General features: G+C 49.3%; 1 protein-coding gene and 1 long non-coding RNA gene across 9 annotated transcripts in view; one reads left to right on the top strand and one right to left on the bottom strand.

The window, feature by feature from the left end:
* Positions 1-2,094: 2,094 nt before the first annotated feature.
* On the bottom strand, positions 2,095-7,823 carry LOC128337907 (uncharacterized). The gene is made up of 3 exons (XR_008312467.1): positions 7,658-7,823; positions 3,051-3,223; positions 2,095-2,222 (listed from the first exon to the last, which is right to left on the bottom strand). It is a non-coding gene; the product is annotated as an uncharacterized LOC128337907 (long non-coding RNA).
* LOC128337906 (mevalonate kinase-like) overlaps positions 3,485-22,601 on the top strand; it is a 185,308-nt gene continuing 166,191 nt past the window's right edge. For 2 of the 8 annotated variants that reach the window (XR_008312465.1, XM_053279575.1), the window contains exons 1-10: positions 8,071-8,508; positions 9,239-9,354; positions 11,026-11,173; positions 12,157-12,304; positions 12,395-12,550; positions 13,067-13,170; positions 13,794-13,839; positions 14,849-14,939; positions 15,523-15,639; positions 16,099-16,252. Coding sequence is in view for 6 of the 8 variants with exons in the window: in XM_053279575.1 (XP_053135550.1) it covers positions 8,460-8,508; positions 9,239-9,354; positions 11,026-11,173; positions 12,157-12,304; positions 12,395-12,550; positions 13,067-13,170; positions 13,794-13,839; positions 14,849-14,939; positions 15,523-15,639; positions 16,099-16,252 (1,129 nt within the window). In the remaining 2 variants the exon portion in view is untranslated. Of the gene's footprint in view, positions 5,899-6,195; positions 6,819-7,864; positions 8,017-8,069; positions 8,509-9,238; positions 9,355-11,025; positions 11,174-12,156; positions 12,305-12,394; positions 12,551-13,066; positions 13,171-13,793; positions 13,840-14,848; positions 14,940-15,522; positions 15,640-16,098; positions 16,253-16,509; positions 17,285-22,601 lie in introns of those variants that run through there. The other 6 variants (XM_053279577.1, XM_053279578.1, XM_053279579.1 and 3 more) reach the window with 6 other exon arrangements.

The following is a 22,601-nucleotide window of genomic DNA, read 5'->3' as shown; positions in this document are numbered from 1 at the left end:
AACAGCTGAGCTCGGCATTCTTTGACTGGCCCTTCCCCCTCTGCTGTTAATCCATTCATAGAGACTTGCTGAGAGAGAGAGAGAGAGAGAGAGAGATTCTGGATCCTTCAGCTTGCGCTTCTCAACCGCAGCCGTTTCCAGCACTCTGCAGCACACACCGCAGTTGCAGAATCTCTGTAGTGGAGGCACATGAACTACCTCTAGCTTCAGCCAGAATATGATGGATTCAAAGATAACCTACGAAAGCAAAACAGGCTGAACTGGGCATGGGTGTGGGAGGGAGAGACCTTTCGCCACCGGCCTATCATGGCCACGGTGCCAAATGCCTGCAGCAATGGTTGGCAACCGAAGCTTTGCAAAGCTACAACGGTGCTGCCTGTCTTCCCTTTCCAGTGGATGGGGCTTTTCTCCACAACACCTTTAAGCCAACGTTAACGGCATAAAGGCTTTTGCTCTCCACAGTCACTCTGAATTCTCTCAACCAAACGGGTGTCAAATGCAAAATGGCTGATGGTCTGCACTGGCACGCTTTGAATTCTTTCCCAACAGATCAGAGATTATTTGCATTTCAGCTCCAGTTGTCTCTGGCTGAAGTTCTGCATCTTGTGTAGATTTTTCTTTTCCTCCCCTTATTTCACTGCAGGCCAGAACAAACAGGCAGTCACTAAGTCTGAGGTGAGGCAGGCAGGAGGGTAGAAACTACCTTATGTCCGAGTTTTGCAGAGATAAGAAAAAGGCTACATTTAGCCAGAGGATAACCTTTTCCATTAAGCCTTTAGCATAACAGCTCCCATGACCTATTGGAAGTAAGCCTGAGTATGTATGTATAACTGAAATAATCATGTATTAGGAACATGAGAAGCAGCCTTATACCAAGGCAGACCCTTGGTCCAGCTAGCAGTCTTCACTGACGGGCAGCAGATCTCCCAGCCCCACATGCAGATGCTTCCAGGAAGTGAACCTGGGCCCTTCCGCATGCAAGCCGCGGCTCTACGGCTGAGCCAAATATAGGAAGTTGCCTTATACCCAGTCAGACCCTTGGTCCATCTAGCTCAGTACGGTCTACACTGACTGGCAGCGGCATATCCTAGAGACACATCCGATGCAACTGAATGGGGACAAAGAATTCTCCACATTTGTCAAAAAATAAAAATGGCACCTTTGTTGCCTGGTAGGACTCCGTCATAAAGAGCTGTGAATTGAATCTGTGGCCGTCTGCAGTGCCAGGCACAGCCGGCGCCTCTTTCATCAGCAAAGACAGGACACACATTGTGCGTCATTGGGCAGTCACCATCCCAGCAGGGCCTCTGCTCTAGTTGCGAGCGGGAGCTCCTCTCTCACTGCCCTGGGTGATGCCACCTTACCCCTTGCCCAAGGAAAGCGTTGCCAGCTGTCAACTAGCTAAGATACTTAGTGCTGGAAAGTGGCACGCTTTCCTGCTGGGCCTCCACAGAACTGACTGCTTGCTTCTCTGAAAAATAGCAGCAAACTGAGAGAGAGAGTGATAAGTGATCTTTCAGTTACCCTATGGCTGAACTTAATTCATCCAGGGTCCTCAGGGCACCAAAGATGTGGTCATCTTCAGCTCTCCTCTCCCCAGTGAATGTGCTGGAAAATCCTTTAAAAGCATGAAAGACCATAATGAGAAAAGTCTGAAATGGCTCACAGGCAGGTCCTCAAAGCCTTCTGTTGCCTTGTTCACAAGAACATGCTCCTCTCGTGTATGCAGCGACTGGGGAGAGGAACTGGCCCTCTCCACCCCCAGCACAGTGCCTCCAGTGACTGTTGCTGGTGTTGCTGCTTATGTTTCTTTTTAGTTTGTGAGCCCTTTGGGGACAGGGAGCCATCTTATTTATTTATTCTCTGTGTAAACTGCCCTGAGCTATTTTTTGAAGGGCAGTATAGATATCAAATAAATAAATAAAATAAAAATAAAGATTCCCACTAGAAACCACCACCACCCCTTTTTAAAAGGGAGACTCGCAGTGGCTACATCCACAATGAGAGAAAACTCCTCGTGTGGTTTTTCGTCAGAAAAGTAGTTGCTGCCACCTCGGGACATTATGCTGTCACATGAGTAGACGACTTCTACTAGCAGTTAATTATGGGGGCTAGTCAGCTGCAGTTGAGGCCTGCATCATCTGCCAGGGATGTTACCTTTGTTTCCTGCTTTCATGTAAATCTCTGGGACTCGAGTTCCCTTCCTGGGCTTGGGATCTCAGCTAGAAAGGAGAGGAAATTAAATGGCTCTTAAAAGCAAAAGATGATCATAGAAGAAAAACAATTGGGACTGAAACTAATGTCAATTTGATATTTGTTTTTTGGGGGGAGCTCACAATATTAGTGGGGGGGATTAGAACACCCAGTTTTTAACACCTAATAGTTTAAAATCCAGAAAAGTGCAATGATACAATATTGATGGGCAGTGCAATTGTATGCATGTTTGTTTAGAAGGAAGCCTCACTATGTTCAATGGGGGTAGCTCACAAATAAATGTGCAGTGCTGCGATCTTAAAAGTGCAATCTTGCATACCCAGAAGTTCAATGGGACCACCTCTCTAGCAAGAGTACAGCCTAATGTGGGTCCCCAGACGATGTTGCACTACAACGCCCATCATTCCCAGCCACAACAGTTGTGGTTGAGGATGGTGGGAACTGTAGTACCACGTTTCAGAAGTCTTGAAGGTTTTGTGCCCGGCCGCCCTCCCCCCGGCAGAACTGATGTGCACCATGTGTGCATATTTAAACACCCCGCCCCAATTTGCACAACTTGTGGATATCAAATATTGCACCCCAGGGTGCATAAATCACGCGTACTTGCGTGTTGCACCAACCGTACACATCTCTTAAGTAGGATGCCCACTTTTGCAGAAATCACATGCACCAATTAAATTTGGGTTTAAGGGATTGGGGTTTCAATGGGTACGCTTTGTATCCATGACGCCAGCTAAGACGGGCAGGTGTGTAGCGCGCTCGGCTAGCTAGTGCCGCCCGGAGAAGTGCTCCGGTGCGCCGCTGTCCAGCACGCACTGCGCATGCGTAAAACTTACGTCCCGAAGGATGCCACAAAAACGGAGGCTGGTACTCGAGCTGCGCAGGCGCAGAGACTGCAGAGCCACGGCGGCCATGACACGAAAGGCAGGGGACTGCTCCCAGACACTTTAGTTCTTCAGCCTCCACTTCGTAACAGCACCTGGGAAAGTTGACAGTCGGCCAGGTTCCGCTACAAATAATAAAAACAAAAGAGAAAGAAATAAAAATAATAGACATGCGCAGTAGTACGAGGCGGGAGATTTCGGCGGTCTTTCCACGCGCCGCTCGCTACTCCGCCCCCGAATCAAGCCAGCCCAGCCCGCTTCCTGGATTGGCTGCCTGGATGACATCAGGCGTCTCCCATTGGCTGACTGCTTGACAGCCGGCTCTGCCCTGCCCCTCGCACAGCTGAGGCGAAGAGCCTCGAGCGCGCCTAATTTGAGAGTGCAGACAGCTGAGGCGGGGGGAGGAGAAGGCGGGCGCTGTGCGCTGCCTCGGAAAAGGAACCCAAGGGGGGGGGGGGGAAAGAAGAAGAAGAAGAAGAAGAAGAAGACTCGCCGAAGACCACCTCAGCCGTGCTGCCAGACCCCCAGAAAGGAGCGCCCAGCACCGAGGCAATGGCAGGAATTAGGGGGCTTCAAGCTCCGCGGCCACTTTGCCATGGGAAAACCTCTGAGGAGAAACTAGGTCGAGGATGAGCCTCCGAGGCACTGCAAGGAAGGGCTCCATGCCCAGCCTTGGCCTTTACTTCAACAAAAAATTATCTGAGGGAAGGCTGTCTTCAGGACAGTGCAAAGGAGGGCTCTATGCCCAGCCTGGAATTTTACCTCAACAATAATAGGAATAGTTTCTGAGGGAAGGCTGTCTTCAGGACAGTGCAAAGGAGGGCTCTATGCCCAGCCTGGAATTTTACCTCAACAATAATAGGAATAGTTTCTGAGGGAAGGCTGTCTTCAGGACAGTGCAAAGGAGGGCTTTATGCCCAGCCTTGGCCTTTACTTCAACAAAAAATTATCTGAGGGAAGGCTGTCTTCAGGACAGTGCAAAGGAGGGCTTTATGCCCAGCCTTGGCCTTTACTTCAACAAAAAATTATCTGAGGGAAGGCTGTCTTCAGGACAGTGCAAAGGAGGGCTCTATGCCCAGCCTGGAATTTTACCTCAACAATAATAGGAATAGTTTCTGAGGGAAGGCTGTCTTCAGGACAGTGCAAAGGAGGGCTCTATGCCCAGCCTTGGCCTTTGCCTCGACAATAATAGGAATAGTTTCTGAGGGAAGGCTGTCTTCAGGACAGTGCAAAGGAGGGCTTTATGCCCAGCCTTGGACTTTGCCTCAACAATAATAGGAATAGTTTCTGAGGGAAGGCTGTCTTCAGGACAGTGCAAAGGAGGGCTTTATGCCCAGCCTTGGACTTTGCCTCAACAATAATAGGAATAGTTTCTGAGGGAAGGCTGTCTTCAGGACAGTGCAAAGGAGGGCTTTATGCCCAGCCTTGGACTTTGCCTCAACAATAATAGGAATAGTTTCTGAGGGAAGGCTGTCTTCAGGACAGTGCAAAGGAGGGCTTTATGCCCAGCCTTGGACTTTGCCTCAACAATAATAGGAATAGTTTCTGAGGGAAGGCTGTCTTCAGGACAGTGCAAAGGAGGGCTTTATGCCCAGCCTTGGACTTTACCTCACTAAAATAATAATCTCTGTTGCCTCAGGAAAAGGAGGAAACCACTTAAGCCATGCTACTCTGTCAGAAAAAAACTTTTTTCAAAATGTGTGTGAGAATGTGGGCTTCAAGCCCCTTGCTAAAAAACAGTCTCTGAGGGGAAATGGAATTTCTAAGTGGGGAGTTCACCTCTCTGCTTGTGCTTCATCTTGCCAAAAAAGCCTCAACTCCCCTCTGAGGATGCTGCAGCCGTGCTGACGTGTACAAAAGCCCTGCCACCTCATTGCCCACATTTATCGCATCTTGTCTGCAGAGGGTAAAACGCGACAGATTCTCCCCGTCCTCAGAACGCTGGGGCGCCACAGTCTTCTGCATCACGGTGAAAACCTGTCCACTAATAGAGCGTTCTTTCTCTCTGCATACTAATGTTATAACTATGGACAGCGTAGGGCAGGACTTCTGAGCGCAACGGCACAGGGGCTGTAGCAGAGAATTCCGTGAGGCCAGGATCTGTGTAACTACAGACTGGGCCATTTTAGTCTGAGAAAACTCAGTGCAATTTGAGGCTGTCAAAAGAAACCTGAGACTTTTTTATTCTCCTGACAGCTGTGTAAGGCAGCATAACTCATAAGATAGTGGCTGGCTTGAATGGAACACCCTCCATGCGTGTTAGAAGCTTCAGGCTTCTAGATTCTGCCAACACCTTTCTGAGGCAGCATGATATCTAATTTTCCAGTGGGCTTGAATGGAACATGCTTCATGCATGTGGGGAGTTTCAGACTTCTATATTCTCTCAACTGAAGAGAGAATTCTCTTCTTAGCCTCTCAAATTTGGTTTGAGTCATTAGTTTTTATCTTCTTATATCTGTGAACTGCAAGAGCCATCTAGGTGAGACGGTATAAACCTAATACATAACACAACTATGGGAGGCAGCACAATCTCTAATATAGTGGCTAGCTTGTAAGGAAGACGCTTCATGTATGTCAGAAAAATCAGGCATCGTTATAATTCTGCTAGCCTTATGTGGCAGCATCTCCGATTTAGTGGCTGACCTGAATGAATACACTTCATGTGTGTTCTGTTCTACCCCCTCAACAACACTTGTGGCAGCTTTGGCAAAAAGAAATAGAATTGGCACGTGTCCAATAACTACTATGCCCGAGTAGTGCTTTTGGAACATTTTATCTTCCCAAGAGACCTGAGTGGCAGGTAAGTCTTAAAAAAAAAAAAAAGGAAAGGAGCAACAAAAAAAAGGAAATCCAGGATTTAGGACAAATTATACCAGAAAAAGACTCCATAGCTGCACCACTGCATTTTGTGATAAGGCTTTTCATAAGAGGGCAGAAGAAAGTTTACCAAAAGTGTTTGTTCAATATTTATTAGACAATGAAAATTACAACGTGGAAAAAAAAACTGGGGAAGGAATTTAGGCACAATTGCAATAAGATTAAACTGTGAATTGCCCTTACTTCAGAATAAATGACATATCTTGCTCTTTTCCAACAGACTTCAAGAAACAACCAAAGGAGGTAACGTCACAGAAGCCAAGAAGACATGAAAGCAGCCAACCACACACACAGGCACACAGACACGAGAAGCGTCAGGCTTCCTTATTGTCCCAAGAAGACTAAATGTTCTCTGGGCAGCTCACAACACAACATGGCAAAACATCCAATAAACACACAGACAACATGACAGACAAAGCGCACACACACACACACGAAGCGTCAGGCTTCTTTTTTGTCCCAAGAATAATAAATGTTCTCTGGGCAGCTCACAACACATTACAACACATACAACATGACAGACAAAGCACAACACAAAGCAGCTGTGGTAGGCAGCCTCACCTCTCAAATAGTGACTGACTAACTTTAATGCAACACGCTTCATGCGTGTTAGAAGCTTCAGGCTTCTCTATTCTCCCAAACAACACTGAGGGGCTACATACACTCTAAGGTGGTGGCTGCCTTTAATGGGACATGCTTCATGCATGTTCCATTGTCTCGTCTTGACAACGCATCATAGCGAATCTGGCAAGAAGAAACCGAGTCGGCCCTTGTGTCCCAATGACTTCCGTGCCTGAGTTTGCTTCTGGACCATCTTCTCCTCCCAAGAGGCCTGCCTGGCAGGTAAGGCTCAGAGACAGAGACTATTTGTTTACTCAATTTATAGAAGAAATTCTCTTTTTACAATCTGCCCACATGCCACCCCACCCCATCCAGAGCTCTATCACTGCATTATGTGCAGGTTTCCGATCATTGCACTCCTTATGCAAATCCTCATGCTGGTTTTCCTGGGAATGCTAGCCCCTTATTCCACTGTTAGTGTATGCTCTCTCTCTCTCTCTCTCTATATATATATATACCCACGCACACCAAATAATTTCTGGCCAAAGAAAAAGAAGGGATTCTACACTGTGCAGTGTTTTGGCTGCAGCAAACATCCTCTTTAGGAGCCAGCGCCGTGTAGTGGTTAGAGTGCTGGACTAGGACTGGGGAGACCCGAGTTCAAATCCCCATTCAGCCATGAAACTAGCTGCGTGACTCTGGGCCAGTCACTTTTCTCTCAGCCTCGCCTACTTCACAGGGTTGTTGTGAGGAGAAGCTCAAGTATGTAGTACACTCCTCTGGGCTCTTTGGAGGAAGAGCGGGATAGAAAATGTCAATAATAATAACTGGCCACATTTTTAATTGTAGGTAGCCAGACTGCTCCATCAGTGGGGGGTGGGGGCGGGATTGCAAAGTCGCAGGGTCATAACATTACCAGGACTAATATAGAGTGTCAGAACTGTGAGCAAGCGTTTGAGTTCGCCAAAAAGCTGCTTCGGGCTGGATCATGTTAGGCAAAGCAAGAGAGTGAGGAAGAAGCGGGCAGGGTGGAATAGCCACAAAGACCGCCCCCTCCCCCTTATGATTCCTATCACGGGGGGCGGGGAGAGTGACCTTCCGAAAGTGGCACGCCCCCCTACCTCTCCGAATTTGTATTAAATTAACCCTCCCGGTGGCCTACGGGGACACAGGCCGTCCTCTTCTCCTTCGCCGCCCCGGGGACTGTCTACCATTTGCCGGCGTGTCCCCTCTCGGCCGCCATCGTCGCAGCCGCTTCCGATTGGACCAGACCCCGAGGGCTCCGGCTCTGGCAAGGGGCGGCCATAGAGCGCGCGAGAGGGCGGGCCACGCCCCCGGTCTCCGTGATTGGGCGGCGGCGGCGGATGGGCGGGTCGCGCCCCTTTGGAGTCTCGCGCAGGACTAGTCCGCAGTAGCAGACGAGTCACGAGAGACACACCTGGCGCCGCCGCCGCAGCACCACCAGCACCTGGTGCCGCAGGTAAGCTTGCCCAGCATGCATTGCGTGGGCAGTTGGGGCGGGGGCAAGGAAGACCCCCCAAGAGCTAGAGAGAGAAGGGAAGAGCTGCTTGCCGGAGGGACTCAGCCCTCACCCCTGCGGTGCTGGAGGGAGCCCTGCCAGGGAGGACCAGAGGGGCGGGTAGCCAGCCAGCCAGCCGCCGCCGCCGCCGCCGGCTCCTCCTCCGCTGCTTGGACCTGGAGGCTCCCCTTGGCTGTGGTGAAGGGCTCGAGCAGCCGCCTCCCCGGCGCCTCTGGGCCCGCCGAGCAGGGCGGGCTGGCTGGCTCTTCTTCCTCCCTCGGGTCTGTGCTTCGCTGGAGGCCATGGCCCGTCTTCGTGCCGGTGGTGGGGGAGGCGGAGGCTCTGAGGAAGCCCCCAACCCCCGCCGGGCCTCGTGAGGCGCGCAGGCGGCGCAGCTGCTGGGCATGAGCGTGGAAGAGGAGGCAGTTCGGGGCGTCCCAGCTGCAGCCGAAGGCAAGCCGCCTGCCCCCTCTCTTCCCCGCAGGGAGCTCGAGGAACTGTGCGGCAGCTCTGCCGGGAACTGTGCGAAGTGTAGCGGGAGGGCTGCTTGTCCCCAGGTTAGACGGGTCGGAGAGCAGTCCAGAGAGCAGTTAGGAGGGGCCAGAGCCGCTGACGCAACAAGATGGGTGTGGAAGGGCCGGAGGGCACGGATGGGGACGGCCCAAATGAGGGGTTGGGGGCGGGGGCAGGAATGGCTTATGCGTGGGAGAAACCAGAGCCAGGGGAATCCGGCAAACCGGATTGTCCAGGAACTCAAGCGGTCGTCTTGATAGTCTTTGTAGCCTTGCAAACTTGATACTAACCTCTTAGACTGTACTGGTTTCCCTGGAGGCTTTCTTGGACCCCTAAGGCAGAATGCAAGTTAAATCAATAACTAATCCACCCATAACTCTGCTGGTGTTTACAGGGGTGGCCTTGGTGGGGGCATTCTGAATGGGGTGTGTGTGTTCCTAAGTGTAGCCTCTCTCTGCATGACACAACTTTGATATTTTGCACCAGAGGAATTTGAACTCTGTCTCTGTGCTGAGGAAGGGTGTGTAAATGTTGCAAAATTAGCAAACAATTCTGCTAGTGGAGGGAAGGGCCCTTCTAAATACTGGGACAGGTGGTGGTAATTATCAGTGGGAAGTATCTGGATTCTTTCTTGAGATACTTTAGCAGCTGTTTTGTATACACATTAAAGGTTTTCCTCTGCCCCTGAAGGGGAAGTCCAGTGAAGAAATGTTGAACAAGACTTTCATTGTGTCTGCTCCAGGGAAGGTGATATTTCATGGCGAACACGCTGTCGTTCATGGCAAGGTAGGCATTTGCAGCTGCTTATTATATCTGTAGTTTAAACACAGGCCTGTCTTGTCCAGACCTGTTAGAGGTCTGGGCATGCACAAAAATGGTTTGCCCAGGTCGGTTGAAGTTCGAACCGGACCAGGCATGTTTGATTTTGTCACCCTGAGTGAATGGCCCATCTTGGCTCTAATTCAAGCCGGTTCAGGGGTTCTAGAGTTTTAAATTTCCAATTTTTTAAAAAACAACTTACTGCTGGGTTCAGCGGCAGCCTCAGAAGGTGGGGTCTCCAGCAGTCCCTCCTCGTCCCCCCAGTCTTTGAAGGGCCATTTCGGGCCATTTCCGCCCTTTGAGGTGGCGATGGTATCGCCCTAGCTATTTGCCTGGCTGGGTGACTTGGCCACACAAATGGCCAGGGTGTATGTATGGCGGCCTCCAAAATGGCCGCTGCCACTTCAGAAACGGGCCGGAACAAGGTCAAGCCAGTTCACACATCCCTAATTAGAATGTGATTTTCAGAAATGCCCTTGAATGACTTTCCAGATTTGCACATCTTATGGGATTAGCCATAAGTACACCTTAGAGAATTATATATACAGAATATATATAATATATATATATATATACAACTCTTGTGTGAGTTCACAAGCAGCTGTCGGGGGTTGTGAGAGCTGGCAAGGAGGGAGGGAGACGGAGGAGGAGGTGGCGCCATTGTGAGCCACCAAGGACAGCTGAGCAAGTGGCGAAAATGGGGCCACTGGCCTCCTCGCAAACAGGACGAGAACTGGCGTAGGGAGGGAGGTGGGGGGAGGTTGAGAAGGCGGTGCTGCCACTGTGAGTGGTCGACAAAAATGGGCTGCCAGCACCACCACTGTGAGAGGCCGAGCAGGTGGTGAAAACGGGACCTCCGGCCTCCTTGCGAGGAGGATGAGAGCTGCTGGTGAAAAGCGTGGTGCAGGAGACTGGCTGAAGGGATGGGATGAGGACTGACTGAGCCCTGTAATGGAGGGAAAGGAAGGCAGAACTAGGGCCGCAGATGCTCTGAATCTGGGTCAGCTAGTTGTTGTTTACCGTTACCATTTCCCCTAAAAACAAACTCAAAGCAGTGTTTGCTGTAAATCCAGTTGTTTAGGTTTATTGCCACCAAACATTCCATATTTGGAATAATGTAATAGTGAAAATCATAACAGTGATTTTAGAGCATTAAGCTATACAGATAAAAAACACCAAAAAGGTTAAAAATGCACCACAAGCTTGTTTTCTTTCACATGAATGAAGAAAATGCAAATGCTTGCCTGTCCTTGTGGAATGTGGGGTTCCATTATATAACAAACCTTGCACATCTCTTTATGAATTTGCTCCAAATCATGGAGAATTGCTTTAATCTTGGGATTGCTTTAATGAAAGGCGGTATATAAATTTAACAATAAATAAATCAGATTGATTTCCTGAGCTTAAATGCAGTAAATTACTTTTGCCATTATATCAGTGTGTATCATTATATCAGATCTGGAAAGACCAGTCCAGAATCAGTGGGGCAATATCTTTCTCCAGTTTTATGCTGATGGTATCCTCACTGCTGCCAATTATTATTTTTTCAACTGTCCCCTTCAGTGTAGGACTTGAATGTGCCCTCGGTGCGTATATCTCTCTCTTAACTCTCAAGAGTTTAACGCTCTTTGTGTGCAGGTTGCTCTGGCAGTAGCATTGAACCTGAGAACCTTCCTTCAGATGACCCTTCGAGACCAGGGGAAAGTCTTGATCTGCCTGCCGAATATTGGGACGACGTTATGCTGGGAAACCTCTGAGCTCCAGCCGTTGTTAGCGGCGTTCCCTGGTGAGGTCACTCTTTGTGCAATTCCCCATTACTCTTCTTTGCTTTGACCGAGGGGCTGATGCTGCAGGCTGCTGAGGCTCCAATGTGTGGTGCAAGATGGCTCCAAGCTGCTGATGCCTTTGAATTTGATGCGGGAACATAGGAAGCTGCCATATACTGTCTCAGATGATTGGTCTATCTAGCTCAGTATTGTCTCCAGACTGGCAGCAGCTTCTCCAAGGTGTTGCAGGCAGGAGTCTCTCTCGGGCTTATCTTGGAGATGCCGCCAGGGAGGGAATCTGGAACCTAGATGCTCTTCCCAGAGCGGCTCCATTCCCTGAGCATATAATCTTTCAGTGCTCACACTTCTAGTCTCCCATTCATATGCAACCAGGGCAGATCCTGCTTAGCTAAGGGAGCCAGTCATGCTTGCTACCACAAGACCAGCTCTCCTCTGTCTGTTGTATGCCCAGCTGAGGAGCCCCTCTTCATCTTTCTGTTTTCATGTCCCTGGGACCTTGGAGATCTTCTAGTCCACCTTCCTCCTTCATACAGGAATCTGCTCCAGCATCCCTGACAGAGGGCTGTTCTACCTCTGTTGGGAAACCTCCCGTGAACGAGTTCACCACTTCATGAGGCAGACAGTTCCACTGACAAACCACTCTTGCAGTTAGGACATGCTTTCTGTGGTCGAGCCCAGGGATATGCAACCTTGGTTCTCTGGCTGCTCTTGAACTACAACTCCCATCATCCCCAGCCAAAATAGATTGTGATTGGGCATGAAGTTCAAGAACCACTGAAGAGCCAAAGGCTGCTTACCTGTAGGTCTAGCCTAGACCTACAGATCTGGCCACATTTGGAGTCTTGTGCCCCGCTCTGGTCATTATAAGGACATTATAGAGCCGGGAAAGGTGCAGACGAAGGCAACTAAGATAAGTAGGGGAGTTGGCCAGGAAGTTATAGAAGCCTCAGGTTTGAAGGTGTTTGTCCCTCTCTTTGCACAGCTGATCTGACTGAATCTCAGTCCCCAAACCCAGAACAAGTGAAGAAGCTGAGAGAGTTTGTAGGGATTGTTGATGACGCCGCCTCTACCCACAGCCTGGCCACCGTTGCCTTTCTCTACTTGTACCTGTCCATCGCCTCCCAGTGTGGGTAAGGATACTGACCAGGCCTCTGCAGAACTGGCACTGGAAACATTGGTAAAGTTTCAGGAGTGACTTTTGGTCATGGTGTGTCTTTCAGGGTCTTGCCAAGTGTGGACATCGTGGTGTGGTCTGAGCTGCCCACAGGTGCTGGGTTAGGCTCCAGTGCGGCTTATTCGGTCTGCCTGGCAGGGGCTCTGCTTTCTGCATGCGGAGTCATTGGGTACCCTTTGGAGGAGGGCAAGTCCGTGGCCAGGTAGGAGTCCCGGAAGGTCTGCAGTGGATGGAGATTGGGGTGGGAAGCCTGGTCACCTTTGAAGCCCTAAAGTTGCTGGGCAAAGAGTCCCCTTTCAAAGTGGTGCTTCTCTTGTCTTGAGCAGGGAGAGAGCAACTGGTCCTGTCCAGCTCCAGCATGCAGCATCCCTCCAGGGGCTGTGGCCTTGCGCTTCCTTTCAGATTATGAACCCTCTGGGGATAGAGGAGAGTCATCCTATTCTTTTTATGTGTAAGCAGCACAGAAAAAGTTGAGAACTTTTTCATTGAAAAAGAGGTCTCTGTCCTGAGGAGCCTGCACTCTAAGATAGTTTTATTAGGTGCCTTGGGGGTTAGCAAGATGGGATTTAAATCTTTTAATAAATAAACCTTAATTGCATCTTGGAAGCTGGCTACCAAGACAGAATTATGGCAGGCAAGACGTGGACTGTGGTTGCTGTTGGTAAGGTAAAAAGGTTTGCTTCTTGTAACCTTGATGCTGCATACTTGATTTTTCCAGGTGGAATAAGGAGGAGCTGGATTTAATCAATAAGTGGGCCTTCCGAGGAGAACAGGTGATCCATGGAAATCCATCTGGGGTGGATAATGCCGTGGGGACCTGGGGTACGTCTTCACTTCCCTTGCTCAATGTATCAGAGGTTTCATTTCTGAGGTTTTACTTATAGCTGAACTAACTGGACCAGGAGGTGGTGGTTCTCTTATATTGAGCAGAGGAAAGCAACTGTCTCTCTTCAGCCCAGCATGGCATTCCTCCAGTGTCTGTTGTTGGCAACTCCTTTGTGTATCTGTTTCGATAGTGAACCCCCTTGGGACCAGGAAACTGCTTTGTGAGCTTTTTGTTTAAGTGCTGTATAAACACTTTAAATATGTATGCATTGAATATCTTCCCTGTCCTTCCTCCATGTAATTTAGGATGATACACATAACTCTTTCCCCAATTTTATTCTCGCAGCAACCCTTTGAGGTAGGCTAGATTGAGAGGTAGCAGCTGACCCCAAGTCACCTGGCAAATTTGCTTTGGTTGAACTATGATTGTATCTGGCACAACTTTCTGGGACCTCCCATTGGTGCTGAAATGAGCTGCTCCTTCCTCCCTTAATTTGCGGCAAGCTGTGTTTTATTGTTTGTGTGCAGGTTTTTGTATTTTATGCAGGGTCATAGCAGACAGGAGTGTCCACTGAAACTTTTTGCAGTAAAACTTGCTTTCTTTTTTTCCTAACTTCTAGGAGGAGCGTTGCGATACCAGTCGGGGAAGATTTCATCTTTGAAAAGGTAACACTCCCAATATTCTATTTTTAATGCTGTGTAAACCATTTGTTCTAAAGACGGCAGATGAGATTCATCAACCAGATGTCAATCTTACTTGTCCCCGTATAAGGCTGAATGGCACAGCATGGGTGGAGAGCCTCATCATTTCCAACGGGCAGGAGTGGGGAGGGCTAGGCACGCTTGCCAATCTCACTGCAGCAACTCAAGCAGATGCTGTGCCCAGATAGGTGGGTGGATTGGGTCCCAAGAGCAGTGGTGTGTTCACCCCCCTTCTTCTTGTTTCCACAAGCAATGGAAGCTGGCCGCTGCAAATGCTGCCTCTCTCTATTCCAGCCACACCTTTCAATTACTGGTGGGCCTTGAACTCCTTGATTTTGAAAAGTCCATTGACTCTAGAGTGTTTCTCGACTAGCCTATGGTCTCAAAGCAAATGAAGAGAAATATTTAGACTGGGGCTCATAGGAACAAGAAGTAATTTTTAATGTGTGTCGTGCCTGAGGGCATCTTCTTTCCCCCACTTAGAAATGTCTTAATTGGATAACATCTTGGTTCTCTTTGGAGGGCAGGAAGTGGGAAGCTGATGGGAGGGTTTGGAGCCCTCCAACTACTTCCCCTTCGTCAGGCACACAGAAATCACCCCAGGAAAAGGATCAATATTCATTCTCAGGCTGTGTGGGCTCAGTGATTCCTTGCCAGTAAGTGATATTTAAGAGAAATCACTTGCATGGTTAAAATTACAGCGCTTGCTTCTGAGCAGGGTCGGTGAGCGCCCGCCCTGCACCTTCTGCTGATGAGCCGTAATCGGACTCCATTAAAATCTTTCACGGGGCGTGAAATTGCTCTATTAGCAGCTTACACTAGACACGAGTTATTCTCACAGATGGTATTGGGAAGCAAAGTTATTTTGGCTCACAAAGCATGGGTCTTTTTGTCGGGCAGTTAAGTGGTTTCTTGGTGACGCGCTGAGGTAATTCTGACCCAAATACAACTCTTTCCTCCCTCCCACCCTCAGAGTTCCTACTCTAAGGATTCTGTTGACCAACACTAAGATCCCTCGGAGCACTAAGATCCTAGTGGCGGGAGTGAAAGACAAGATTCTGAAGGTATTTCCCATTCTCCTCCTGTTGTGTGGGGCCGTCCAGGACTGAAACTCAAACTGAGGCGAGAGAATCCAGCTTGGCCCTCATTCCTGCCTCTCTGTCCTCCCCATGTTCGAAATGCAACTTGCTTAACATGTGTAAATCTTTTTTTAACGGCTTCATCCCAACCCTTTACCTTTTCAAATCAGCGTTTAACTGTGCAGGGTCAGCAGCCGGGAAGACATGCGGAAATCTCTAGTGTTTAGCACTGGGATGGCCTTCTGGCCCCCGTTGCCTCCCCGGCAAGAAGTGAGGGCTCCCCATGCACGAGATAGCAAATAGAGTCTGGGAGTATGTTGTTACATATCACTGCCTAGAGGTGTACATATCACGCGGTATAAAAATACGATAAATAGTGTTATCTGTTTGTTTTTATGCACTATCCTGAGTAGTAGTGTACTAGTGGAGTGGGCTATAACTATTCTAATTAATTAAAACGCTCTTGAGGTTCCATTGGTTGCACCGTCGTCTCCAGAAGAAGCAAAGTTGGTTTCTCATTTTAGTACTCTCCTCTCTCTCCTTCACCCCTCCCCATTTATCCCCGTAGTTTCCCGCCATCATGGAGCCAGTTCTCACTTCGATAGATGCCATCTCTCGGGAGTGCGAGGGTGTCCTTGAAAGAATGGCTGACCATCCGTCGCAGGAACTCTACCCTGTGCTGGAGGTGGGGGATCCTCCGTTTCCTTTGTTCAGTCGCCACGAGGGCTAGAAACTTGCTTTTCAAATGGGGAGCCCAATGGAGGTGTTGAGGATCCTGAACTGTGTGGAGAGCACCAGGTTCTGCACAGCAGGCTTCCGGATGCATGGCCTGGGAAGGAGGGGCCTTCCTCTTGGGGGGAGGTGTTGCCTGCAGACAGTCCCAGGTTCAGCCTCTGCCATCTCCCGTGAGAAAGGTCTCTGGTATCAGGTGGGAGAGTCCCAAAGAGCTCCTACTAGTTGGGGTTCACTAGGGTTTCCCAAGCTCTGGTCCCCAGATGTTATGGGACTACAACTCCCACCATCCTCCGCCATTGTCTCTGGTGTGGACGACACTGGAGTGGATGAACCAGTGGCCTGACTTGGGATAAGACAGCTGCTTAGGTTAGCCGGGGAGGAAATGAGCTCTCTCCCTCCTCTTCCGCAGGAACTCATTGATATCAACCAGCATCATCTTAATGTGATTGGCGTTGGCCATTCGTCACTGGACAAGCTCTGCCAAGTCACCGCCTCGCACGGGCTGCACAGCAAGCTGACGGGGGCCGGCGGAGGTGGCTGTGCCATCACACTGCTGCGGCCAGGTCAGCAATAATGGGTGGGACAGTCTTGGGGGCCACATTTTCATGCTTCCTTACTGTGCATTTGCTGTAGAGAGCTGCTCTTGGCGAGGACTGCTGTCATATGGTGGCCAGGTTTGCATCTTGCCTGAGCCACAGAGCCTTGGGTACTTCCTTGGCCTTGGTCCCCTACCTGTAATATGGGGAGCAATTGCCTGGGCCTCCCTAGAGGGCTGTGGCTGTGTGATATTTCAGGGCTCATCCATTGCCTCTCTCGGCAGACACGGCTCCGTCAGTGGTGGAGGCCGCGACCCGGGACCTTGGCACCTGCGGGTTTGAGTGCTGGGAGACGGACATCGGGGGCCCTGGAGTATGTGCCCATTCGCTGCCCTCTCTGAAAGCTGAAGTCCTGCAGGCTTTTAATGGGATTTAAAAGGGGGCCCTGGAACACCCCCTCTCCTCCTCGGAGTCGGTTCTTGGTCTGGCGAGCTGGGCCCTTGTTTGAAGCGGATGCGGGATGCCCTTCCAGGTCAAGCGCCAAGTGATGGGATTGCTTGGTGGCATTTGGATCCAGTTGTGGTCAGGCTGTGGGAGGAGGCATAGTGTGGACATGCAGACTCATCCGAGCTGGTGGAAGTGGTGTTGGTGTTGGTGTTGCTTGGCCTGAGCTGAGCCTGGTTGCCTGGGTTGCAGGGCTGTAGCTGAGTGCTGTCGAGGGGTGTGCTCTGCTTTTCGCCTGCTGACTTCCGCAGCAAGGCTCTCCTCTTCTGTACTGTTGACGCTGGAAAGTCCAGCTACTGCTTAGCTCTTGTGCTGAGAAGACAGCTGCTATCTCGTGTTCCTGTGCTTTGACGGCAGAACTGGTGCTGTGGAGACCCCCGTGGGGCTGAGTGGGGGGACCGTAGTGGCTGCGGAATAGCCATAAAACAGCAGGCGAGGGTGTATGGGGGATTTTTGCCAAGGTGAAGCACCAGCCAAGGGGAGGGATGCTTCATCTGTCTCACCCTCTCAGACCTGTCTCTTTAAAATAAATATATTTATTTGGAAGCATGTTTATCCCATCTCTCAACCTTAATTGCCAAAACGACGTGCAATGTAATTAAAATCGGCACCAAAATAATGCAAATCATAAAATAGCAAGCAAATAAAGCAACGGCAGTAAAAGCAGCCAGCAGTTAGAACAAAACAGTAAATGTGAGAGCCATAAAAGCAGCAGACGGCAGAACAATGTAATAATGGGCAAAACTGAAAATATGTCTTGGTGTGTTCCCCCTGCCACCACACCCTCTCTTCCCAGCTGCCTTTCCCACAACGCAGCAACACGCACCTAGAAACGCCAGCTGGAAGAAAGGAGTTGAGCAGGCGGAATAAGGGCGGAGATCCCCTCCCTCACCCTCTGCCCATCCCCTCCAGATACACTCTTTCTCCCTCCCCTGACTCTCCTGCAGCTGTTCAGCATCAACCAGGCATCCTCTCCCCTCTGATTTAGAGAGGGAGGGGAAATGGAGGATTTTGCTGTCCCAAGGGCCACTCTGCTCCCAAACCTTGTCCCTTGGAGGACTGAAGCAGTTGAGTGCATCCATTCCAGATCTCTCTATGCTGTTTCCTTGTTGGTATTCCATACAAATTCTGGAGCTTCCAGTCATAATTTGGTACCAAGGTATCGGACCATATGAACTCTGGTACAGCCATAGGGACTGGTCTGCAGATGGTTCTAAAACATGGAAAAAGTATTCCAGCTGTAGCAACTTGATCCATGGGGTGATTGAGAGTGAGTGAGTGTGTGTGTGTGTGTGTGTGTGTATGGAGGTTTCCTTGTTACTAATAAAATGCCAAGCAACTTGAAATGGGATGGAAAATGTGACATCTTAAATATGTATGCTATGTTGATAACGGTGTGCGTCTTTCGGGACGGACTGCAGGGGTTAAGTTGAAATAACTTGGTTCTGGAATAACTCAAAGAACGTTTCTTCCTGAACTGTCTTCCATGCTAAAGATCTTCTTACAATGTGCTGCTTTGATTTTCATCTTATGTGGAGGCCTGATTGGCCTCACGGAGGAGCAGGTCCTTCTCAGTTGCAGCTCTAGTGCTTCAGAACTCCTTTCCTAGAGGGATAAGACTGTATTTCAGAGTTGGAGCATCCGCTTTGCATGCAGAAGGTCTCGGGTTCAGTCTCTGGCAGCATCTCCAGGTAGGGCTAGGAGAGGCCTCTCTCTGGAGAGCTGCTGCCAGCTAGTGCAGACAATACATAGCTGGGTTGACCAGTGGTCTGACTTGGTATCAGGCATCTTAATGTGTTCCCGTGGGATCGAGATGACAGCTTAATGTGTCTTTAAGGGATTGTTCCCTCCCTGTGGACCTCCGGGAAACATCTGAAGCCTTTTTCATTCTAGAGAGCCCTTGAGAATTCAGCTTTTTTCTTTTTCTGTATTGTTGCTTTGCAGTTTCCTTGGGGAATTTATTAGGAGATTTACCAGATGTTAAATTTGTATATTGCTATGGCATTTTCTAATGAACAGTGATGCTGGATCTGTACAAACAAGCCATAATGACCAGGGCTGTAAACTTTAATTGGCTTTATGGGTAGATGAGTCAACTAAAGCCTTGATTAACTGGTTTGTGGGGACCAAGGTGCATACTGAGGGGGCACACTTACTACTTTTGAGCAAGGGGTGACGGTGTGTGTTGTGGCACATTCCAGTGATGGGAAATGGAAGATAGGTACAAGATGGTCTTTTTCTAGACACGAGTGACACAAGTATTACATCACAAGGTGTCTTACACTTACTTCATTAACACAAAAAAGGCACTTAGGTTACCAAAGCCTAAATATAAGGGCTGAGTTGTGCCCACTGATACACCTGCATAACAAACTCCTGTGAACTACCTGTATGGTTACACTAGATTGTTGGGCTGGAACTGGAGTTTGGCTTCAAGTTGTGGAAGAAGTTTTTTTGTCTTAACTTTTTTCAGAATTATTCAGTAGCCTTGGACCCCTTGTGGACGCCAGGGGGCAGAAGAGATCTGCCTGTGGGAACGAGTCCTCTTAACTCTGTAGCTTGTTGAGTTTCCTTTCTATTCCCTTCAGGAATAATTCCCCTTAGCCTTAAATGTATTGACTAGGAGGTGTGGCCCGTTATTGACCTGGCAAAGTCACTTTGCATAAATTACATTGCTGTGAAAGTTCAAGGAAGTAAATATACGTCATAGAAATTTTTTTTATTAATGTGCCTGCAAAAGGGAAGAACAGACTTAAATTTGTAAGCTTTTGATTTCGAACATTATTCATTTTATTAATTATCATACATTGTAAATTTCAATCTGAGAGAGATCTGCTGCTGCTCCTGGGCAAGATGTTGGTTTTTGAATTATTGATCTGATAATACTGAGTGCTGAAAAATCTTGGAACAATAAAATATGATTATGTTCAGCATTTCTGCTAAAAAGTACAAAAAATGTTTAAACTTCTCACTGAGCACATTCTGGTGTAAAAAGTAGTGAATTCAACTAATGTCAGCGGCAGGTTTGTAGATACAAAATTTGGTATATGTAGGTAATCAGGAAATATGACTTTATTTTGTACAAGGTAATTCATCAATATATAGATGTGTGAGGGTATGGTGGGTGCGAGAGCGGGTGACCCAACACAGGCGGAAGGAATGCACAGGGAGCCTTACCTCTCCGCCACTGCGTTGGGCCCAGGGGATGCCCATAACATGGGGGTCGGGGCATCTGCTTTGGCTGAACCCCTTCGCTGGCCCCTGGGACGGCAGCAGGAGAGCTTGCCCTAAGGGCGAGCTCTTGCGGGATCTCGGCACGGGATCTCGAGGCTGGCCAAGATCACGCCAGACTTGCTTGAGATGTCGGGGGCTGTTGGAGGAGGCTGAAGTCAAACACACACACACCCCCGCCCATTTGCCAGACTTCTGAGGCCTACGTGGGGAAGATCAGTGCTTGGTAAGAAGGGTTCAGGAACAGCGGACGTCACCCACGGAGGAAGACCGACAAGAAGATACAGTCAAACTCTAGTAGCCCCAATCTACCATTTCTGTAAAATGTTTCCTTCGGCTGGTGACAAAGCAGCAAAATGGTTAGAAGCAAAGTGAATAATTACTCAGCAAAACAGTCCTAAAAACCAAATCGATATGGCTTGTTCAAATAAAAAGTTATTACCTGGTACTGAAAAGAACACCAGCTATAATAAACTGTAGTTCAGCAACCTCTGGAGGACCACAGGTGGGACCGTCTTCCCTAACATTCATATATGTTTGCTCAGTCGTCAGGACTAGAAATCTATTTCATGTTGTGAAACCAAAGTCCAGAAACCTATACTCGCAGCTGGCTCTCCTGCAGTCCCGTAGAAATGTGGTATGCATGCACACAGCCCTATCTGAGAATAGAGTGGAACCTTGCCTCTCCCCCCCTCCTCCATTCTTCAGCTTTCTCCCTGCCACGGAGAGGAGGGGGATCTTTCACTTAACTAAAACTTTGCTCTGAACTTGTGTGTGCGAATTCAGCCTCTGAAGACAGGGAGGCCCAGTGCTGAGTTCTGTGCTTCCAATTCCCTGTCTCGTCCGCTCCTCTGTGTGCCCTTGGAGATGACAATGGGGCCGAGGATGGCAGAGGAGTTTCATCCATTTCCAAGAGAAGATGCATGTTCTCTGGACCGGCTTCTGGCATCCAGCCCGACTTGCTTTGTCTCTCTCTAAAACAGATGTCTCTGGTAGCTCTTCTCCACATTTCTTGGCTTTCGGGCCTCGTTTTTATAGATGTACGTAATGGAGCTGTTGCACTCTCCTGAAATATTGGGCTGGTAATTTGGCTAATTTTTCTTAAGCTTCATTTTTCACATTATGAGCATCGCCCGCCGAAGACTAACGATCCTCTGCGTTGCCTCTTAATGACCGGAGCAGTGCAGTAAGGCAGGCTGGCTGGCGGTGGGGCGGGCGGCGGAGAGATGCAAACAAAGGTTCCCACCTGTTTCAGGAGGCAAGGAGCAGACAAGTTTGGGTTAACTGGAAGTAATCGGGGGAAAGCTGGTGCAGTCTCTAATGATCGTGCTTTGTGGAATTGCTAGGGCTGTCCTTGCATTTGGAACGAGGGCAGGAGTTGTGGGTGCTTCTGATAGTTGATCATGTGTTGGAACAAAGCAAAGCTGGTGGAAGGGAGCTTTGTCGAGGTGCAACACCCTCCCCAGATTTCATCCCCTGCTTTGGATTGCGGTAGGAGGAAAAGCCCTCCTACCCAGCAGGGGCTGCACAGGCGAGCAAGTTCCCCATCTCTAACCTTGCTCTTATCTAACACATGATTGAATATCAGAAATGTGTATAACTCCCGAATTAGGGAACCTCCCCATATTTATAGACTGCTTTTCCACAACTGTTCTCAAAGTGGTTTACATAGATAGACAGATGAGATGGTTCCCTGTCTCAAAAGATCTTCAACAAAAAAAATAAGGTGGATACAGCAGCCGCCACTGCCATGCTTCTCCTGTGCTAATAATAATGGTGAGAACAATCTTCCTGCCTCTGTTCTCCAGAGCAGTCCTGGCCTTCCAAGTGAGAATAGAGATTAGCCAAAGGAGGACAGCAAAAACTCACTGGGGGAGATGAATTTCCATCCAAAGAACTCCAGCCGGGGACTAAGTCAAGAGCGGCATTCCAGTACTGTGGTCCAAAGGTGGACACAACTTGACCTTGCACCAGCATAACTTGAGCCGACTGCCATAAGAGCCTGGCCTTGTTGATGTCTTGATTTCTTTGTGTTGGTGGGGAGCAGCTCTAACCAATGCTATGGGGTTCTGGGAGGCACAGGTGTTTGAGAAATGCAGCAAAGCCTTGGATAGCTGTGGGTTTAAAAAACCCCAAAATCATCAGCCCCCATTCCTCTGACCTGAGCCATTTCTGGAAGGGTGGTATATAAATCAAATAAATAAACAAACCTCCTCCCTCATGGGTCCGAGCCTCTGTTTTTGCAGAGGAGCAAGACTGTCCATACCAGACCACTGGGGGGCAGACCAGCATATCGAGCGTCTGAGGTGAGTGCCGAATCCTGCTTTGCCCTGTGCCTCTGGTGCCTCCTCTGCAAACCGACCTTTGCCATCTTTGAAAGGGGCACAGGGAGGTGGCCAGCAGCCGCCTCCTCTCCTCTTGTGCTTCTTCCCACCTGCAAGGAGACCTGCTCCAATGGCAGCTGCGGAGGGTCTCCTTTCCTCCTCCAATAACCTGCCACTTGAGGAGGTTGCCTCCCCTTGCCTCATGAAAGGGCCGCCCCGTAGGCACTCTGCAAGGAGCAGGGAGAGAGGATCTCTTTGCTGCCCGGAACCCAGAGAGGCGGGTGGAGGCTGGCACCCTCCATGACCTGCAGGTTCAG

This window comes from Hemicordylus capensis, chromosome 15 (genome assembly GCF_027244095.1).
Source record: "Hemicordylus capensis ecotype Gifberg chromosome 15, rHemCap1.1.pri, whole genome shotgun sequence".
Taxonomy (NCBI): Eukaryota; Metazoa; Chordata; class Lepidosauria; order Squamata; family Cordylidae; genus Hemicordylus; species Hemicordylus capensis.
The sequence above is the reverse complement of the archived record's forward strand: the minus strand, read 5'-3'. Positions and strand labels throughout refer to the sequence as shown.